At 43.0% G+C, this 22,300-nt stretch overlaps 1 protein-coding gene across 1 annotated transcript in view; it reads right to left on the bottom strand.

Annotated features, from left to right (window-relative positions):
* The window catches only part of LOC126457198 (piwi-like protein Ago3), a 195,987-nt gene that overhangs the window by 64,273 nt on the left and 109,414 nt on the right, over nt 1–22,300 (bottom strand). The window contains exons 11-13 of the mRNA XM_050093297.1: nt 7,574–7,755; nt 364–648; nt 165–281 (exon numbers count right to left, since the gene is read on the bottom strand). Coding sequence (XP_049949254.1) covers nt 165–281; nt 364–648; nt 7,574–7,755 — 584 coding nt within the window. The remainder of the gene's footprint in view (nt 1–164; nt 282–363; nt 649–7,573; nt 7,756–22,300) is intronic.

Raw genomic sequence — 22,300 nt, 5'->3', positions numbered from 1 at the left:
GACTTTAATTATGTAGTAATATCTATGACAGTAGCAACAACCATAAATAATCTCAACAAATGTATCAACTAAAATGGTATTTATTGCAATCAGTGCTCATCTGACCATGATTAATATACACTAAAAGACAGTAATTCAATGCATTGACAAACAAAGATACTCACCAAGGGCACTTTGACAGCCCACAGTGTGCCGCCTAATTTACAATTGATTTGAAGTGCTATCTTCTGCACTATATTCCTCAACTTATCTCTCTTTGATAATGTTCTGGAATTTATTACCTGGAAAAATAAAAAAATGTATTTTGTTTAACTCAACCAATAAGTTTAGATAGTAGATAAGAATTAATATATTGTCACATACCTGTGAAGCTACAGGCATTTCACTGCAACATATCCTTTTTATTGCAGAGTACCGATCATCTCTTGCTGTTGGACAAATAACAACAACTATCTGTACATTAGGTCTTATGCTCTCACGAAGAGCACGGACATATGATTCCGTTCTATCATCACGAAGTTCCACCACAGAAGGCTGTGCTACCTGAATGCCCATCTGTGGACCCACTTTCTGCATCGTCTCCATAAAATCATTTCCAAATCGAGAATCTCGAGTTGTTCTCAAAAGAACCCAACTCATCAAGTCAATCTAAAAAATAAAAATCTGCTATTATAAAGATATTTGTCAAATTATAAGTGGCACAATGTGTTTGAATTAATGCTATGTTGAGTTCTGGCTCCCTACCTGTTACCGGTACATGTCAGTACACTTTGTATTGACTGTCTTATGTTTACGATTCCTACCAACTTAAGTGATGTAACATATGTAGTACAATAGTAGCATGACAAAGTCATGTGTGAATCAACTGAAAAAGTAGTAGTGTAACAAGTGTGCTTTAACATGAAAAACTCAATGACAGTCTTTCAAATACCTTTGTTACTTCCATGTGTAATTTATGCCTCGGTTCCTGATTATCAGCACACACATATGCATAAAGTGGTATCATTGTTTAGCACACAGCTAACATTCCCCCTACTACATCCTTCCTCAATGTAGCAACAAAGTTCTCCTTCCTTCTTTCTCTGCACCTCGCACTTCACTTCACTGAGGTCGAAGCTTGAATTAGCACAGACAACTTGCATTGATTTCTACTGACATCTACAGAGTGGCATCTGAGACCACTAAAACTTTAAAGTACAAGAAACTTTGCTTAAACAACATAGTGATTACCAAGAACTTTAAGGCTTTCAAAATTTTACAGTTTTCAGTCTCTCATTTCATTCGTAGTAACGTAACAAGAGTATACATAATACATAAGCTGGACTTATATCCAACAGGGTAGCAAAATCCATTGGCCGTGTCCTCGGAACACTGACAAATCACCGAGCATGTGTTTGTTTACATTAGGGTTAAATGATGAATAGAGCCCGTGCAAGTTTTAAAATGTTTCGTCCTATTGATTGCCGATTGCAAGAAGCGAGTTGCAGTACTTAGCATGTCTGAGATTGTGTTGTTTGTCCAGTTTAACTGAAGTCACATTTCATGTTAAATTTCTTTAGTTACATTTTGGAAGAGCAAAGTTTTATCAAATCGACAGAAAAATACTTCAGTCGGAGCACATAAAACGAAAATATGTCTTTCTTTAAACAGCTGACAGGAAAGTGGGGAACAAGCTGCCTCAGTCCTAATTCTGCCTTCCATCAAACAATATTCATGTTCTTTTAATACAGAATATTCTGAATCTCTTTGCCAACTGCCTCCTTGTGTCTTTCTTTTCCACTGTCATCATCATCATCATCATCATCATCATCATCATCATCACGACAGTTTAAAATTTCTGAGGAGCAAGGGGGAGGGGGTGCACACCTTATTTTTTCCCACACATTTCTAATTTCAGTCAAAAATGCGTCATCTCATATACCTAACAATATTAGTTGCAACTCACCCTATAGTGGAGATGTTGAGTCGCAGATGGGCACAACAAAAAGACTGCCACAAAATGAGCTCTTGGCCAACACGGCCTTTCTTGAAAATAGACAATGGACAAACCCACCCATGGAGGAGGGGAGATGCAGGGACAAAGTGTAATTTAAGTATAATATAAGATTATGGTGTAATATAAGATTAACACAAAATCATTTGCCTTACAAATTTTTCTGAATATTTTGCTTACAGATCGCAATTAATAGAAAACGCCTAACATATGATTCAAATCTTAAAAGAGTAAAAATGTTGTTATGGAAACATTTCATTGACTATGCGGTCTTTCCAGTTGCACATAATTTTTGACAGTCACTTTAAGTTCTTTTCAGTCATGTTAAGACCCCTTTTAGCCCAAGTTTTGTCACTGCAGTACTGTTTTGGGCATATTTGTATAGGCATGAGATGCCCATTACACTGGGACAATAAGTCAGATTAACTGGTGAAAGAAACGCTGACTAAAAATAGTTTGTTGATCTCAGAACCCTTGCAACGATTCTAGAGCCCTTGTCATGCGTTCACTAAGTGAAGAAAAAACTACATTTACACCTCAGACCAGATATTATGTGTACATTTTACGTGCATAAGTACGGTAACTTTGATCCTCTGGATCTCAGAAACGGTAATGACATAGAAGAAAGGTTTCAAAGTTCCCACCAATCAACCTCAGAATATATGGTGAAAATTTCTACAATTTGCCAGGAATAGAAATCATGGGAGTTTTAACCCTTATTTTCGCTCCTACTGGAGCTTGGAGGTTATTAGAATTTTGCTGTTTGTGTACCACATTTGATTGAAATCGATCCAGGGGTTTGGAGAGAGATCCCAGGTACACAAATCCATCTGTAGGACTATACACTTAGTATGGATGTCAGCAACACTTCGTATAATGCTCCTTAAATTTAGCCATAAACACTTCTAGCACTTTTCAGAAACAGTAATCCTCAGGCTGACTAACGATCTGCCCATTTACACAGACGTAGGCTGTGTTTTGTAAAACACTTTTTTCCAGATCAATTACACTGAGAAAACTGAAGTGCACTTTCACATAACATACAGTTTGTAGACACTAAATACTCGTTGTTTATGGAGCAATTTCGTCAACATCAACAAGCATCACAATTTCTTTACTACAGTGCTTTCGTTTCCACTCACTTGTCGTAGAATTTTCAGTAGATGCAACCTGTGTTCTAATTCTAAGTGTTGGAACAGTTTATAACAGTTCAGCTGCTAATGTTTAGGGATGATGATCTGAATAAAGATCTTCTGCCAGAACAGAATTGAAACACCCTCCACCTGAAGAAAAAAATTCTGAAGAAAAAAATTATCTTCACTACTGACTCCTCCCCCGAAACACACACACACACACACACACACACACACACACACACACACACACACACACACACACGCACACACATGCGCACGCGACTTCAGAAGCAGTAATACACATATGAATATTGAAAATATGATGCATTCAGCACCAAATTAATATACCAACACACTATGCTAGATGCAGACTATAGTACTTTTATATAACCAGTCAACTTATGTTTTGAAGCTGTCTTGAAAGCCTATCTTCAAAACTTGAAGAAATATTTGTGCAAGAAAGAATGTATTCAGGCTGGGAAGCATATTAAAAACCTTCTTGAGACTGATTTTTTTCCAACCAAAGGCAAGAGATGGAGGTGGAGGTCAGAATAAAGGTGGTGGTTCAGTGAGGAAAATTGCTTGCATCTTAACTTTGTTGTGAAGTGAAAGTGGGTATAACGCTACTAACCATTGAGCAGTAGAGTGCCACCTAATTTCATGACAAACTGAACAATTGAAGTACAACCTGTGCAGCTTACAAGAAGGAAACAATATCCAGAAATGTTTGAAAGTGTCATAAAAAGCTCAATAACTGCTAGGAATATGTCTAAGACACTGTATTGTGTATCTGATGTCATCCCAATATGATGGAGATGTAGTTAAGGTACAAGAAGTTTTGAACGTTGACGGCTGATTAAGTGTTCATTTGATAGCTTAGCGAAAGCGGATGCAACACAGCACTTTGTTTTCTGATGTTGGGCTCATACACCAAAATCCAAACTGCCAGTTAGCTCTCTGTCCAAACAATGTGGATTGGTCTTAAAATATTAAAACTGTTCACATCAAATCACTAGGTGTTTCTTCCACTTGTCTAAAAAAAAAAAACCACTTTAAATAAAAAGTTGGCACCCAGACTAGAACAACGATCTCATCAGAAGCAAAGAATGCTTTCTCTCTTACAAGTTATGCTAACTGTCTATCTATAGGGTATCCCACTAAGCCAGTATGCCTCACACACCAGAACTGCTTGTGAAGTAGCAACACTGTCTTGAAAGTTGGCTGCACTGCATTTTATTAGAAAGTTGAGGGCAATTGTGTGTTCCTGCCTCAGGTATTGTGAGAAGCTCATAGTGTTAGGTTGTTACAGAAGTGGGCAGTTTGCTTAGAACAGTGAATTGGTATTGTAGAGTGTTACAAAAAGACAGGCTCCATTAAAAGCTGTAAAGAGATGTTCCAAGTGAAGTATCCTGGTATGAAACTCCCCACAACCAGCACTATTCAAGTTCTGTACAAGAAATGGAGGTCTGTAAGGATCTGTTCAGAATGTGTAGAGGAATATGTGACAGAAAGTGAGGACCCTTGGAACTATAGACAGAATTCGCGTGGCATTATGAGAAATCCCCACAAGTCTGTAAAGGAGGTTATCGCAAGAGGCTGGTGTATCTCGTATATTGTGTACTAAAATAAACATAGCTAGAAGTCTATTACGTGAGTGTGGTGCAACAGTTGAAATTTGAGGATCAGAAAAAGAAAGCATTCATAATTGTAACTGGCTGTTAACATCAGTTACTAAGGGTTACTTCTGACTCTTTCTATGCACAATTAACAGATGCAGAGAAGCAGCATGCAGTAGTCCAACAAGATGGAGCAACTACTCATACATCCAATGAAAGTTATCAGGGTATAAGATTTCTCAGATGTTTTCTGGCTGGTGTTTTTGAAAATGAGTCATTTTGTTTATTACAGGGGCGATCTTGTGCCAGTTTTGAAGATAAGTGAAGAAGCTCCATTAGCAGAAGACGTCTTCATTAATTTATCTGGAAAAAGTTGTACAGAGGTTAAAAGTTTAATTGTTTTGTGGGAAGATTTGGTGAGTCACAGGTCTTGTTTGTATGTTTTGTTATTTTTGCCTAAGATGTTCTGCATGAGCTTTGTGCCATCCCAGAAACAATAAAGTGGTGAATGGCATTGTGGCAGGCGGCGTGATCACTGGTAGCAAAGAATCTTCTGCGTGAAAGATGAAGTCATGGAATACAAACTATAATATAAATACTAATGTATACATTCTTGTTTTCCGCTTTGGGGATTTGCAGTTTTGTTCAAGATGAAATGTACCTACCTGATTAACTTCAGACCATGCTTGTAATCAAAGGCACAATGAAAGCTTCATACAAATCAAAATTTGTGAGTTCTGGTTTTGACTTAAGTAGAAATCTTCGACAGACATAAGAACAGTTCATTAATGAGCTGCATGTTCACAGACTGCTGAAGACCACCAATAAGGTAATTTATACACTAACTGAACACTCACAAAGTATGGGCCACATCACCAATGTGTTACCTGAAAGCAGACTTGTCGGTAGAGACCTCTGGTCTCCCGAAAATCCACAGATTTAATGTACTGTGAAGGGCACACAAAAAAGCAAAGTGTACGCTGACAATCCTTGCATAATGGATGATCTTAAATGGAACATTACTAGAGAATTTAACAACATCATGCCTGTAGAATTACACAATGTTACTGGTAGTGTCATCTGAAAAAGTCAGCAAGTCTGGATGCCTGTAGCTACTGCTTCTAGTACCTCTCATATACGGGTAAGTACACTTCTTTTTAATATTACTATCATATATTCTTTTTTAGTTAGTTCACTATTACTTCAATCTCGGGCATGAGGCATACCACTTTTATGTGAGAGACCTTATACATTCTCATTGTTTCGTCCATGAAGTTTGATACGCACTTTTCCCACTTCCAACTAAAAGTTAAAGCAACAAATCCCAATAAAATACATTTTATCTATAATGAGACATGCTTATACATATACTTACCAGATAAGTGACACACAAAATAATGGCTTACTCAAATTTAATTTTTATACAGTGTGCATCAAAAAAATGTATACACACTTTGAACTGTCATAGACAATTTATTTCCCGTTCTACAACGTTAAATATCTGTGAGAAAGTAATGTTACGTTACTTCAACAGGTGGCAGTATTGGCAAGGAAGTAACTGCAACATGGCGGACGTGTGTTTGAGCTTTGAAGCGCGGAAGCAGATAATTAAGTGGTACTGGAAGTTTGAGAATGTAGCTGTGGTTTGAAGACAGTGGAGAAGTGAGTATGGTACAGAACCACCTTCAAGGTTAACAATTACACGTCTACGAGAAAAATTCGAAATTCGTGGAACAGTATGTGATGTGCATAAAGGTCGATCAGGGCGACCTTGTACAGTTACAAGTGATGATTCCACAACTGCGGTCTTGGAACTCTTTCAGCGTTCGCCTCAAAAATCTTCGAGGCAAGTGGCATGTGAGAGTGATGTAAGTGCTAGTAGTGTGCTACGCCTTCTGAAGAAAGGAAAGTTTCGTGTGTACATTCCAAGGCTGGTGCAACAGCTAAGTGACGACGATCCAGATCGAAGATTAGAATTTTGTGAATGGGTTCGGGAGATTGTGAGACGTGAACCGAGATTTATGGGCAGCATAATTTGGTCGGATGAAGCCCAATTCAAACTCAATGGAACTGTCAATAGGCACAATTGTGTGTACTGGGCTGAAGATAATCCTCACATTACAGTTGAAAAGGCTGTGAATTTTCCTGGTGTAAATGTGTGGTGTGGTTTCTCTGCAAGGGCACTCATTGGGCCCTTCCGCTTTGAAGGTACTGTTACTGGAGGAACATACCGAAAAATACTTGCTGACTCCATATTCCCTGCCATTCGTGCATTATACGGTAATGATGAGTTTTATTTCCTACAATATGGTGCCCCGCCGCACTATCATAGGGACGTACGAGCATACTTGGATTACAATGTGCCAGGCCAGTGGACAGGACACAGGGGACCAATCTAGTTTCCTGCACGCTCTCCAGACCTCACACCGCTGGATTTCTTCTTATGGGGCACAGTAAAAGATAAGGTGTACAAACGTAAACCACGTAACCTGGACACACTTTGGAATGAGATTCAGGCAGTGTGCGCAGAAATCTCATTGGACACTTTGGTATGATGTACGGAATCAGTGGGGACTCGTACTCAGAAATATATTGATGCTGAAGGCCATCAGTTTGAACATTAATCACATTTGGAAAGTACATTTATTTTTCCAACTGGACTTTAAGCTTTCCATTTCCAGAAATTTAACACTGTAGAACAGGAAATAAATTTTCTATGACGCTTCAAAGTGTGTATACATTTTTTTGACGCACCCTGTATATCTGTTCTATCATCTGCAACAATTTAATTGTAATGATATTTCAGGAACAAATATAATCATACTTACTGCTGATATGACCATATTTCGAGACAATGCACCGCTCCATTCAGCCTGTGGGGTGCCAGGAACCGTCCTGTTACCACCAAAAATTATTTCTTCATTCTTGACGACTCTTGCTGTGAGTTCTACTGTTGATGGCTCCAAATTAAGACCCCAGTCTTCCAACAAAGACTTTGCTCGATCATTTGCTACAGAAAATATTTATTGCACTTTAAAATACATACTTTCCAAAGTAATTTTATGATTATAACCATCACTTTGCTGTGTTAACAGTTCTTAATATGGGAGGAAAAACTGAATAGCGATCAGATCCACAATTGGTTCCCCACATGGCTCTATAGTCTTGAACTACCACTTTGGATCCTTGCTTAATAATGTTGTCATCAATTAACGATTTCTGCTGTAATGAGGGTCTTTCTTGCATATAGCTGTGATTATATTTATATGAAAAATGTGTGTTCAAAATTCTCAAAATTATACTGCTTACAGAATTCTCAGAGATTTTCTCTAGAACTACTAACAGCACTTTCTTTGATCTTCCTACCACTGCATTTACCTGTGAGCCCACTTTTGCATTAAAATCTCCTGCTGTTATTACTGCTTGGTGGCTTTTAACTTGGTTGAGTAGGTGGCGTAATTTCTGGTAGAAATGATCTTTGGTTTGCTGTGACGTATCATCATTCAGTGCATATACTCCTATTATAACCAGAATGAGATTTTCACTCTGCAGCGGATTGTGTGCTGATATGAAACTTCCTGGCAGATTAAAACTGTGTGCCGGACCAAGACTCGAACTCGGGACCTTTGCCTTCTGTGGGCAAGTGCTATACCATCTGAGCTACCCAAGCACGACTCACGCCCTGTCCTCACAGCTTTACTTCTGCCAGTACCTCCTCTTCTACCTTCCAAACTTTACAGAAGCTTTCCATTCTGGAAACATCGCCCAGGCTGTGGCTAAGCCATGTCTCCGCAATATCATTTCTTTCAGGAGTGCTAGTTGTGCAAGTTTCACAGGAGAGCTTCTGTAAAGTTTGGAAGGTAGGAGACGAGGTACTGGCAGCAGTAAAGCTGTGACGACGGGGCGTGAGTCGTGCTTGGGTAGCTCAGGTGGTAGAGCACTTGCCCGCAAAAGGCAAAGGTCCCAAGTTTGAGTCTTGGTCCGCCACACAGTTTTAATCTGTCAGGAAGTTTCATATCCTATTATAACTGTTTCAGTTCCATAAAATTTAATGGTGGCAGTGACAATTCTTTTAAACAAAAAAGTGTAGTCCTGGTTGTAAGTGCTCGGAGTTTTGTTAATTAGAATGGAAACCCCAGCTTCTTCCCATTTATGTATATCAACTCTGGACCGAAAGTTAATAAAATATTCAAATTTTTAATTTCCTTGTCCCTTTTTTAGTTTTGGACAAAACAGTTATGTCCATATTCACTCGATACAGTTCATTCTCTATTTCAGTCTATCTATTTGTCATGCTCTGAACTTTCCATGTACTCTCAGTGTCTGTTTCCTTGCCAATAGGTGTCATAATGTTTTTCCATCTACGTTCCGAGGCTTCACTTTAGATTCTCAAGCCTTGGAGACTTTTTACGGATAATGGGGTGCTGGCCCACTGACCAAACACCAACTTGGAGAACCAGGATTTACTCCCCTAGGAGGGTTGGCTTCCCTACGCCTAAAGAGACCTCCCTTCCCTATGAGGAAGTTGTGGAGGAATGGGAATTACTATTAACAATGTACATCTGTTTTCTTTAAGTTTTGCTAGCACAAAATGAATTCGATTTTGATTTCATGATAGGGCGTTTACATCCAGAATATGATAAATTGGGACTGCAAATGAATATGACAAAAATTGAATACCTTGTAGAGGACAGTGACACTAAATTTGATGTCCACATCAATGAGGGAACAGTTATGAAACAGAAAAATTTAAACATCTAGGGGTAATTAATGACAAAAATGGACTAGATACTACAGAAATAAAATTCAGAATACAACATAGCAGAAACGTATTAGAGTGTATGAATTCTGTTTTGCGGGACATGAACATCTCTAACAACAATAAGAAAAGTGCGAGTAGGCTAATGGTTGAATCTGTTCTACACTGCGGGTCAGAACGATGGATTTTAAACGCTGACCTGAAAAGCAGAATAATAGCTGTGGAAATGGATTATTTAGAATAATAGCTGTGGAAATGGATTATTTACAGAGAGGTGCAAAAATATCAAGAATCAAAAAGAAAACTAAATGAAAAGTGAAAGCTCAAATGAAGGCGTATGCAACACTGATACACAGAACTGAAAGAGAATGTCTCAAGTGCTATGACACCTGTCCAAAATGCCACATCATCGATGGTCAAAGAAAATTTCTGAATGGAAACTACCTGGCAGCTGTAAAGGTGGGAGACCATGATGTTCTTGGAATAACCACAACAACAGAACAATGGAGCATTGTGGGATACACAAGGAGGCGGCACTGAGTAGAGATGCTAGGCAGAAGATACTCCTGTGTGGAGTTGCTAGTCTCCCGTTGGGTGCCTCGCCAGGTGGCAGATAGAGGAATGGTTACCAATGCTAACAATAACAATATGGGAAGAAACAGACTTCAGCACTGATTTGATGGCTTTCATTGAGAGAGAGAGAGAGAGAGAGAGAGAGAGAGAGAGAGAGAGAGAGAGACGCAAAACTGCTATGGTCCGTGACTTAGGAAACAGTAAAAAACCGAAAATGGAAACCAGCAGCAATGGGAACGAAACTCAAAAAATTGGAGAAACTAAAAGCAGAAGGAAGGCTTAAAAATCCACTACAGAAAGGGGTTGGTTGTCCCCAAAAAAAAGCTTCAAATGACTGACGTAGTTTCACTGGCACTAATAAACTCGAGAACGCGATCGGCCGAGCGCGTGTCATCTGCTAAAATTGACGGTATATCAGGCGACAGCTGTAGACGGGCGCGTAACGGAGTAAAATAGGGGCACTCAATTAAAAGGTGTCTTACCGTCCACAGCTGAGAGCAGTGGGGACAGAGTGGGGAAGCATCGTCGCTTAAACTATGTCGATGGCTAAAAAGACAGTGCCCTATCTGGAGTCTAGTTAAAATTACCTCCTCCCGACAACGCGTTCGGGATGAAGAGGTCCAAACACAAGGAAGAACTTTCATGCCCCGCAATTTATTATGGGGAAGTGTCGACCAATGTGCGTGCCATAAAAGAACAACACGACGACATAAAATGCTCCGTATATCGGCGAAGGGAATTGATTGAATAGCTGGCTGAAGGAGAGAGACTGCAGCCTTGGCCGCTATATCGGCCGCCTCATTTCCACAGATACCAACGTGTCCCAGGAGCCAGAGGAACGCCACCGAGACGCCCCCCAGGTAGAGCAAGCGCAGACAGTCCAGAGGGTGGACAGGGTAAAGAGCTTGGATACTGAGGAGAGATCTGAAAGAATCTGAACAGATAACATACTGTATCCGCTGATGGCGGCGGATGTAGTGGACGGCCTGGAGAACAGTGTAAAGCTCCGCAGTATAAACCGAACACTGGTCGGGAAGCCGAAATTGATTTGGGGTGTCGCCAACAATATAGGCACTCCCTACACCAAACAATATTTTTGAGCCAACAGTGTAAATAAATGTGGCTTCCTTCATTTGTGCACATAGAGCAGAAAAGCCCGACGATAAACAAGTGAAGGGGTACCATCCTTGGGAAACTGACAAAGGTCACGGAGCAGGCAGATCCGGGGACGGAGCCAAGGCGGTGCTGTACCCCAAGTTGTCAAGAAGGTTTTAGGAAAGCGGAAGGAAAGAGAATGGAGCAGTTGACGGAAGCGGACTCCCGGTGGTAGTAGGGAGGAGGGGCGGCCTGCATACCCTACATTAAAGGAGGTGTCGAAAAAAATGTCAGGGGCTGGATTAGCAGGCATGGAAGACAGATGGCTAGCATAACGACTCAGAAGGACTGCTCGCCGATTGGACAGCGGAGGTTCAGCAGTCTCAGCATGAAGGCTTTCCACAGGGCTGGTGTAAAAAGCTCCAGACACTAAACGTAATCCACGGTGGTGGATAGAGTCGAGACGCCAAAGAATAGACGGCCGAGCAGAGGAGTAGACTATGCTTCCATAGTCCAATTTCGAGTGCACAAAGGCGCGATAGAGGCGGAGAAGGACCACTCGGTCCGCTCCCCAGGAGGTACCATTCAGGACACGGAGGGTGTTGAGGGGTCGCAGACAGCGAGCCGAAAGATAGGAAACGTGGGAGGACCAGCATAGTTTTCTGTCAAACATAAGACCCAAGAATTTAGCGACGTCCGAAAACGGAAGGTTGACAGGTCCTAGATGTAAGGAGGGTGGAAGAAACTCCTTACGTCGCCAAAAATTAACACAAATGGTCTAACTGGGAGAAAAACGGAAGCCGGTTTCGATGCTCCAAGAGTGGAGGCGATCGAGACATCCTTGAAGACATCGTTCAAAAAGGCTGGTCCACTGAAAGCTGTAGTAGATTGCAAAATCGTCCACAAAGAGGGAGCCCGAGACATCACGAAGGAGACAATCCATAATTGGATTTATGGCAATGGCAAACAGTACAACACTCAGCACGGAGCCCTGGGGTACCCCGTTTTCTTGGGAGAAAGTACAGGAGAGAGTAGTGTTCACCCGCACTCTAAATGTGCGCTCTGCCATAAATTCGCGAAGAAACAGGGGCAGCCAACCTCGAAAGCCCCAAGAGAACAGTGTGCGGAGGATGCCTGTCCTCCAGCAGGTATCGTATGCTCTCTCCAGATCAAAAAATATTGCTACTGTTTGGCGTTTCCGAAGAAAATCGTTTATGATATAAGTGGAGAGAGCAACAAGATGGTCAACTGCAGAACGATGCTTTCGGAATCCGCATTGGGCAGGTGTTAAAAAGACTGCGGGACTCCAGCCACCAAGCGAAACGGCAATTCACCATACGCTCCAAAACCTTACATACACTACTCGTGAGAGAAATGGGGCGATAGCTAGAGGGGAGATGTTTATCCTTTCCAGGTTTCGGAACAGGAACGACGATAGCTTCCCGCCATCGTCTGGGTAAAGTACTGTCGGTCCAAATTCGATAATAAAGGCGAAGGAGGTAACGCAGACTATGGGTTGATAAATGCAGCAACATTTGGACGTGGATACCATCCGGTCCTGGGGCGGAGGAGCGAGAAGAAGAGAGTGCATGTTGGAGTTCCCGCATGGAGAAAACAGTATAGTAGCTTTCGCGATTTTGAGAGGAGAAAGCAAGAGGTCGCACTTCCGCTGCACGTTTCTTCGGGGAGAAACGCTGGCGGGTAATTTGAAGAGCTCGAAATCTCAGCAAAGTGTTGACTCAATGAGTTAGAAATTGCGACGGGGTCCACAAATGTATCATGCGCGACAGTGAGCCCAGAGACCGGGGAGAAACTAGGCGCGCCTGATAACCGTCGAAGCCGACTCCAAACATCCGAGGAGGGAGTGAAGGTGTTAAATGAGCTAATAAAGAATTTCCAGCTTGCCTTCTTGCTATCGCAGATGACGCGACGGCATCGCGCACGGAACTGCTTATAGCGGATACAGTTGGCCAAAGTAGGATGGTTGTGGAAAACGCGAAGAGCACATCGCCGCTCACGTATTGCGTCACGGCACGCCTCATTCCACCAAGGAACTGGGGGGGCGCCGGGGCAATTCGGAGGTGCGTGGTATTGAACGTTCCACAGCTGTAACGTCGGTAATATGTGTGCCCTCATCGTCGACGCTGGGAAAGTGTCGGTCATCGGATGTCGCTAGAGATGAAAAAAGTGTCCAATCAGCTTGGGCAAACTTCCAGCGTCGCGGGCGCATATATGGCAGTTGAGGCTGCAGTCTAAGGACACATGGAAAGTGGTCACTCGAGTGTGTATCATCAAGGGCGAACCATTCAAAACGCCGAGCTAGCGGAACAGTACCGACCGAAAGGTCCAAAGGAGATAATTTTGTCGTGGAGGCAGACAAAAATGTAGGGACCCCAGTGTTGAGGCAAACTAGATCCGCTTGGTGGAAGACGTCTAGCAATAGTGAGCCACGTGGACAAGGATGTGGAGATCCCCAAAGCGGGTGATGGGCATTGAAGTCCCCAACCAGCAAATAGGGGGGTGGAAGCTGACCAAGAAGATGAAAGAGATCAGCTCGTGCCATTGGTGTGGACGATGGAATGTATACAGTACAAAGAGAAAAGGTATATCCAGAAAGGGAAAGACTGACAGCGACAGCTTGGAAGGAAGTGTTTAAGTGGATTGGGTGATAATGGAGAGTATCATGGAGAAGAATCATGAGTCCTCCATGGGCTGGAGTGCCTTCAACAGAGGGGAGATCAAATCGGACGGACTGAAAATGGGGTGAGAACAAAGCGGTCATGGGGACGCAGCTTTGTTTCCTGAAGACAGAAGATGACCGGCAAGTAGGATCGTAAGAGGATCGACAATTCATCCCGATTGGCTCGAATGCCGCGGATATTCCAGTGGATAATGGACATAGGGTGAACAGAAAATGGAGGAATGTGACCAAGGTTGCCATCAACTCAACGACTGCTCAGAGCTTGCTACCGACAGCATGGAATGGCAGAAGATCCTGATCCATAGGTGGTTCAGGAGCAGCTCCTGCCACCAGCGATCGGCCGGTTGATCAGCCACCAGCAGTGCGCCTCGGCGACACAGAAGACGGCCAAGGGCGATTTCCGCCAGGTGGTGCTGTAGATGGGACACGCCTTGGCGGAGGAGGAGATGAACTGAGTTTCTTAGTAGCCTTCTTGGAAATATGATGTTTAGATGAAGGAGGAACCGATGGTTGTGAAGTCGGGGTACGTAAAAAATCTTCACGAGTATGCTCTTTTTTGGAAGTCTTGGTGTCTGACTTTTGGGCTCGAGATTTAGCAGAACCCGATGAAGGGTGAGCCATAGAGTGGGCAGGCGAAAGTGGTGAAGTTGAACAGGCGATCTTTGCGCTGGCCGATCTGACGGCCGTGGCACTAAAGGTGAGGTCACAAGTCTGCATGGCCGCCTCCTTGGTTGGCCGAGGAGAGGCAAGGACAGTGCTGTATTTTCCTGCCTGAGGCACGATAGGCTGTCGACTGGCGAATAATTTTCGAGCAGCAAAGGTCGACACCTTTTCCTTCACTCTGATTTCCTGGATGAGCTTTTCGTCTTTAAAAACGGGGCAATCTCGAGAGGAAGCAGCATGGTCACCCATACAGTTGATGCAGCGAGAGAATGGAGGTGGACAAGCGCCCTCATGGGCATCCTTGCCACATGTAACACATTTGGCCGGATTGGAACAGGACTGGCTGGTGTGATTGAACCGCTGACACCGATAGCAACGCGTAGGGTTTGGGACGTAAGGGCGAACGGAAATTATCTCATAGCCTGCTTTGATTTTCGATGGGAGTTGAACTTTGTCAAATGTCAAGAAGACAGTGAGGGCTGGAATGATGTTCGTGTCAACCCTTTTCATAACTCTATGAACAGCCATTACGCCCTGGTCAGACAGGTAGTGCTGTATTTCTTTGTCAGACAATCCATCGAGGGAGCGTGTATAAACGACTCCACACGAGGAGTTTAAAGTGTGGTGCGCTTCAACCCGGACAGGGAAGGTGTGGAGCAGTGAAGTACGCAGCAATTTTTGTGCCTGGAGGGCACTGACTGTTTCTAACAACAAGGTGCCATTCCATAATCTGGAACAAGACTTTACAGGACCTGCAATTGCGTCGGCACCTTTCTGAATAATGAAAAGGTTGGCTGTGGAGAAGTCGTGACCTTCATCAGACCGAGAAACAACAAGGAACTGTGGCAACGATGGAAGAACTGTCTGTGGCTGAGACTCAGTGAACTTACGCTTGTGAGCAGACATGGTGGAAGATGAGGAAACCATTGCAGAAGAATCCCCCATGATTACCGGCGTCTCCCATGGCGCGCTCCTCCCTTGTGGGCGCCCTCTCTGAGGGCACTCCCGCCTTAGGTGATTGTTCACACCTCCCGACAAACGGACGGAGGGACCAATCGGCACTTTCGGAAGGTATCAGCTCAGGTAATCACCCCTCCCTGGGCCTGGCCGTTACCAGGGGGTGCGTACGTGTCCTACCTGTCTACCCGGGGCGGGGAATTACGCGTTACCCCGTCACCGGCTACGCACAAAAATGCATGGGTCGGCCTTCAGACACGCACAGGGAGGAAGAAAGAGAAAGGGAAAAACAAAGAAAGGGAAAGGAAAGAAGAGAGGTCTCAAACGCCGCAGCGGAGAAAAGGGTAAAGAGAAGAGGTAAGGAAAAGAGAAGGATAAAGGAAGGATGAAGAAATACAAGCAGAGAAGGCGAAGAATGCATTACATTTACGAGCGTCCGTCTCCGGACGTAGGCACAAACCATACTCCCAGAGGGGGAGAAAGGGAAGGAAACAGCCAGAGGTGAGGGGAGGGGGAGAGAGAGAGAGAGAGAGAGAGAGAGAGAGAGAGAGAGAGAGAGAGAGAGACCTATGTCCAACAACAGGTCATACGGGGGGGGGGGGGGGGGGCTAAGTAGCTTGTAAGATGCACAGAAATGTTATGCAATGCAGAGACTACTTGATCAATGAAGATATGAATTGGAACAATGGTACAAGAAGCAGAAATACACTTTTTTTTTAATTTTTTTTTTTTTTGGGAGCCATTGGGTACTGTGTCCAAGAAATATATTAAGGCAAGGGAAGACTTTGCAGATAGGATTAGGAAGTTGAGTGTTCACATCTACAAGGTATCACAGAATGACAAGGTGAACAAAGTGGTGCTGCAGGAGAACAAGCAGCAAGCATTTTATGCTTTACTCAGGGGTTTGGTACCAGAGATGTCTAGGACAGTACATATGGGAGATGGGTTTAGGTTGGTGCTGGAGTACAAGGAAGCTGACATATAAACAGGAATGGGGGATCGAAGACGTCTATTTCCTTTGAACGTGAAGTGCTGTGATTGTGAATGAACGCAACAAATACAGAGGCAGTGCTACCACAGAGAAGAGATGCAGTTAATAGGCAAACAATTTAATGGGAATGTTAGTAGGAGTGGTGTAGATCACTGACATTGGAGTAGGTCCAGGGGGAAGGAAAGGTCTCACTAACCTCAGGAGGGAACACCAGGGTTACTAACAGGAGTTCCCAGTAAAAGTAAGTTTCTGTAAGAATGAATGCAGAGGCGGAATTTATCATAATAGGTGTGATAAATGGTAGGAAATATAAAGTTTTGTTGGACAAAGGGTGCCTGCATCAGTGGCCTCAAGATAATTTGAAGGAAGCAGGCATTGGAACCCACCATGTTATAATTTGTGTGGGATAGAGTATAGTGATATACAAATATTGGAATCAGTAGCCATGAGCTTTTTTTTGTTTGAGGCAACCAGGTTTAAGCAGTGTGTAAAAGTGGTGTTTCGCGTATGTGTGGGGCAACAGTACAATCCTAGGATTGGGTTTCCTGCATCAACATCACACCATTATTTACCTTCGATCACATGTAGTAGAACTTTGTGAGAAAACATCCCAACTAGGGGAAACTGTTGTCAATGTCGATCAGCCATGTAGAATTTATAATGTACAAACAAATCCAGTTAAACTTTGAGCAATGATATTAAGGCTTAATTTGCCTGATTGTGTGTCAGGAAGCACCAGAAAGTCACTATGAATGAATGTTAAGCCTCAAAATTTCACCAGTTGGCATGTTATGTGTAATAGCAACTGCTCAAGGGTAGAAAAATATTGAATGTGGTGAGTTGTATGTTGAAAAACAGTCTCATAGGTGTGCATGAAAGGGACAGAGGCAAAGTAGAGCCCGTCAATGTGAATAATTTTGGCGCCAAAGAATGTAAGTTGTCAAAGGGAACATTAATGACTCCACTAGAGTTTCCAGATGAAGAGGATTTCCAATCAGGGTGTGTTGGCTATGATGGGACACAAGATGCTGCTACGACTGCATTTCGCGGGAAATTGAAGCGCTTAAAAGTGACAGAAAGGACACAGATGGAGAAACTGTTGCTGGAACTCCAGGATTTGTTTCTCCTGTAAAGGCCATTGCCTGCTACACCAGTAATACAACACAAGAGTCTGACAGGAAAACAAAGCATTGGTTTAAAAACTGGAGGCTGTACAGAATTCCACGACTGCTGCAAACCAGTTTCAGAGGAATCTATAAAATCAACAATTGTGTGTGTGTGTGTGTGTGTGTGTGTGTGTGTGTGTGTGTGTGTGTTTTGAGGGGGGGGGGGGGGGCGCTTGGTCAGGAATTGTGATTGTACTGAAAAAGACTGGACAGCTCAAAGAAATGTCAGTTTTGTTGCGATTACCGCCATTTGAATAGCAAGACTACAACAAAATGCCTACCCAATTCCAAACATCACAGGAACTAAAACAAGCAGAAAGTTGTATATGTTCAAGTAAACTAGATACAAAAATCAGTAACACCATACTTCCAGCTGAGGGCAGGAGTATGTAGAGGAACTATGCCTTAAGTTTACAAGAATAATTGGCCATGCACTGGAGAGATGTGTACCCAGTAGAACAGTTCATAATGGGAGGGACCCTCCGTGGTACAAAGTCACTGTAAAGAAATTTCTAAGGAAACAGATATCACTGCATAGTAGGTGTAAAACATGGCCCATGGCTATAGACAGAGAGAGAGAGAGAGAGAGAGAGAGAGAGAGAGAGAGAGAGAGAGAGAGAGAGACATTGAATGAAACATGTTTGGCTGTTAAGAGAGCAATGTGTGAAGTCTTTGATGACTACCTTAGCAAAATTCTATCAAAGCAAAGCCAAAGGAAATTCTGGCCATATGTAAAGGCTGTTAGTGGCACCGAAGTTAGTGTCCAGTCCCTAGTGAATGAGACAAGAACTGAAATTGAGGGTAGCAGAGCAAAAGTTGAAATGCTTAATTACATCTTCCAATGTTCCTTTACAAAGAAAAATCCAAGAGAATTGCCCTAATTTAATCCCTGTACAAATGAAAAGTGAAATGACCGTTAGTGTCAGTGATGTTGAGAAACAGCTGATATCGTTGAACTAAACAAAGGTCCATGGCCTGATGGTATCCCTATCAGAGTCTATAGAAGATTCACAGCTGAGTTTGCCCCCTCTGTCAACTATATTCCAGTGGAAATTTGTTCGAGGGATATACAACAGAAACATCTATCATGTGAGACCCAACTCGCACTTTTCTCACGTGACATACTGAAAGCTTTGGATCAAGGCAGCTGACGCAGTATTTTTTGATTTCCAAAAAGTATGACTCAGTACCACACTCACACTTATTGTTGCCAGACTGTAGTCACTGTGTGTGTGTGTGTGTGTGTGTGTGTGTGTGTGTGTGTGTGTGTGTGTATTTTCAACGAAGCTTATTTTGTGACAGTCTTTTTGTTGTGCCTATCAGCAGCTCAGTGTCTCTGCTATAAGGTTAGTAGCAATTATCCTTTTCATAATATTGGTATATGGTATTAACATTGTTTTAGATAAAGTTGTATGTTCGTGTTAGGGCAGTTTTTATCGTAAGTTACTGAGACGTGCTCTCTGTAGACAGCAGCCTTCTGGTGGGGAGGGGAGGTTATACTGGTCCCTGTCCCCAGGTTCTCATATGGCATTCCACGCAGATTGTGAACTCGGAGAGCGGCACGCTAAATAACACATGGATGCTCTGAAATCTATGGAAGTTGTGGATTATGCAAGGGCCTCAGCTAGCACTCTAAAGGATCTGGAAGAATACAAGTTCGAATGTAGGTATTGGATGCAAGACTAATGTTGGTGACATTATTGCAGTCCCTGAGGAATAATATGTGGGACCAAAGAGTGGAGATAACGAGTCTGCAGGAAGCCATCCACCAAGTGCTACTTGGGCAGTTAAGTCCTGTCTCATTGGCACCTGGACAGTATTTGAAAGGATTGACGAAGGTGAAAGGAGAATTTCCACTGGAATTACAGCTTATGGGTTAACCAAGCAGCCAGAACTTGCCATTCTACTACTGCGGCACAACAGTGGGTGTAACGGTGGATAGCACACAATTGTATGTATCTGTGGAAATAGTGGTGGCAGGCAAATATTACGTAGTAATTCTACGGATTAAGTGTAAAAGGAATTACAATAGAGTTTTGGGCTCTGTAAAGACCTGAGGAACCTGGTCTTCTCTGTAGGAGAAGTCAGTGTAGTACCACGACCCAGTATTTCTTCACAAAATTATTAGTCTTCAACAGAAGTTAGGAGAAGTAGCATGGAAGTGCCATATTGCATTGTGTTAATTGCCGAAGGTCAGTAGCCACTAGTGCAGCGACATGCGGGTCACAATGGCAGACATGCCAGTGATTCACGCAGCAAAGACAGCCGAGCTCAGTGGAAAATAGCACCGCACAGCAGTCACTGTGTAGCAGGTGGAGAGGTGTCACCACACTATGGCGAGTCTCTTGTGATGGCAACTTGAATAGGTGCCAGGGTTTAGTGAAACAAATGAACACCAGACACATGCAGATAAGTCTGGATTTTAAGGCAAGGAGCACTTATCACTGAAATCCAGCAGTACCAAAGTGATGCCAGAGCAATGCTGGACAGTGAGATGACTGGGCTCCACCACCGGCAGAACTGAGTTTGAGACCGGGCTGCCCTTGCCGTCTATAGTAAGTCTTTCATGGGACTCAGTGTCATCGCCCTGCCAATCTGCCGTCTGTGCCTGCTGCCACTGACGCTGTACCCCTAGTGGGACTTGGCACCAGTGCCAGCCACCGGCCGACTTCAGTCCATGGGCATCTAGTCGTACCTTGCACACAGCTGTCTTGGTGTTCAGTTGTGGTGACATAAACGGGGCAAGGGGCTGCTGGGCCTACACAACGCCACGGGAAGTAGTAATGAAAGTCTCCAATAAGGAGCCAAGGGACCGTCTTTGGGTAGGGCGGAATCGCAGCACAACAAGACGAGCTGCTGAGGTCTATGCTCATGGCCAAGAGACTGCCAGCCTCAGCAGCAAGAGAGACTTGCTCAGCAGTAACACCAGGAGGAAGCTGCCAACCATACAACAGTCGCAGCCAGGGTCAGCAAGCAGAGGCATGCCTGCCTCGCTACGTCATGTAACGACATCAGTAAGGTTCTTTGTAGTTCTCAAGTATTTGCACTGGCCCCACAAACTGTCACCACCACTCACTCATTCCCAGCATGCTAAAAGAGATAGAACACAAAATCAGACAGGAAGTGGCTGGAGAATGGAATTGGTACTGTCTTTGTTATAGGAAATACTTAAGGGTTCACCTTAATAAATTCACGGCCGTAGCAAACTTTAATCTGGGTAGTCAAATAAAGCAGATACTGATTCCTCCCAAATAAGTGTCAAATGCCTAAATCGTTGTGCCATCTCACTTGGTAGAAACCTTTGGTTAATCCTGTTTCTATATCTACATCTACTTCTTCATAGAGACTCTGCAAGCCCCCGTACAGTGCGTGGTGGAGGGTACCCTGTACCACTACTAATTTCTTTTCCTATTCCACTCACAAATAGAGCGAGGGAGAAAACGACTATCTATATGCCTCCATATGAGCCATAATTTCTCAAATCTTATCTTTGTGGTCCTTACATGCAATATATATTGGTGGCAGTAGAATCGTTCAGCAGTCAGCTTCAAATGCTGGTTCTCTAAATTTTCTCAATAGTGTTTCTCAAAAAGAACATTGCCTTCCCTCCCGGGAACCCCATTTAAGGTCCTGAAGCATCCTCGTAACACATTTTGTTCAAACCTACTGGTAACAAATCTAGCCGCCCAATTCTGAATTGTTTCGATGTCTTCGATGCCTGGTATGGATCCTGAACACTCAAGCAGTACTCAAGAATAGGTCGCACCAGCACCCTATACATGGTCTCCTTTACAGGTGAACCAATCTTTCCCAGAATTTCCCAATAAACTGAAGACAACCATTCGCCTTCCCTATCACTGATCTGACATTCTCATTTCATTTCATATCACTTTGCAGTGTTACACCCAGATATCTAAACAACTTGAGTGTGCCAAGCAGGCCATTAGTAATACTGTAACCGAGCATTAAAGGTTTGTTCTTCCTACTCATCCATATTAACTTACATTTTTCCACATTCAGAGATAGCCGTCATTCAGAACAACAACCAGAAACTCTGTCCAAGTCATCCTGTATCTTCCTACAGTCACTCAACTTTTGACACCTTACCGTACACCACAGCATCATCAGCAAACAACCGCATATTGCTATCCATCCTCTGTAAGCAGAGAACAACAGTGGTCCTATCACACCTGCAGCTATTAAATATGGAGGCAACTACACTGGATGGAATGTAATACAACTTATTCTATTTTGTTAATTGGTTTGTCATTCTATGACCATGACTCATGAGAATCGATTATGTAAATACCTTAGCTAACCAAAAATGGGACAGATGTGGTCACCAAGCAAACTGCTTTCCTACATGGTAATTTCTGAGTTCCCAATGACAACTCCCTTCAAGCAGCATTAAAAAAGCTGATAAAATTCAGTATTTTCATTGACTGCTTAATCATCTAATTTTAATAAAGTCAAACCTACGCAATTTATTTTACAGTAGAGAATCTGTTACAGATTGCCTGTGTCACCAACAGTGAACCAAACTAATGCAAAGAAAGAGAAACAGTACCAAATTTTTCAGATAACAATGTATGAGCTGCATGCTTCCATTCCACGCCAAACAATAGCTGTATGACATCTATAAAGATTGCC

The sequence above is a fragment of the Schistocerca serialis genome, chromosome 2, assembly GCF_023864345.2.
Source record: "Schistocerca serialis cubense isolate TAMUIC-IGC-003099 chromosome 2, iqSchSeri2.2, whole genome shotgun sequence".
NCBI classification, from domain to species: Eukaryota; Metazoa; Arthropoda; class Insecta; order Orthoptera; family Acrididae; genus Schistocerca; species Schistocerca serialis.
This window is presented reverse-complemented; position numbering and strand designations above follow the sequence as displayed.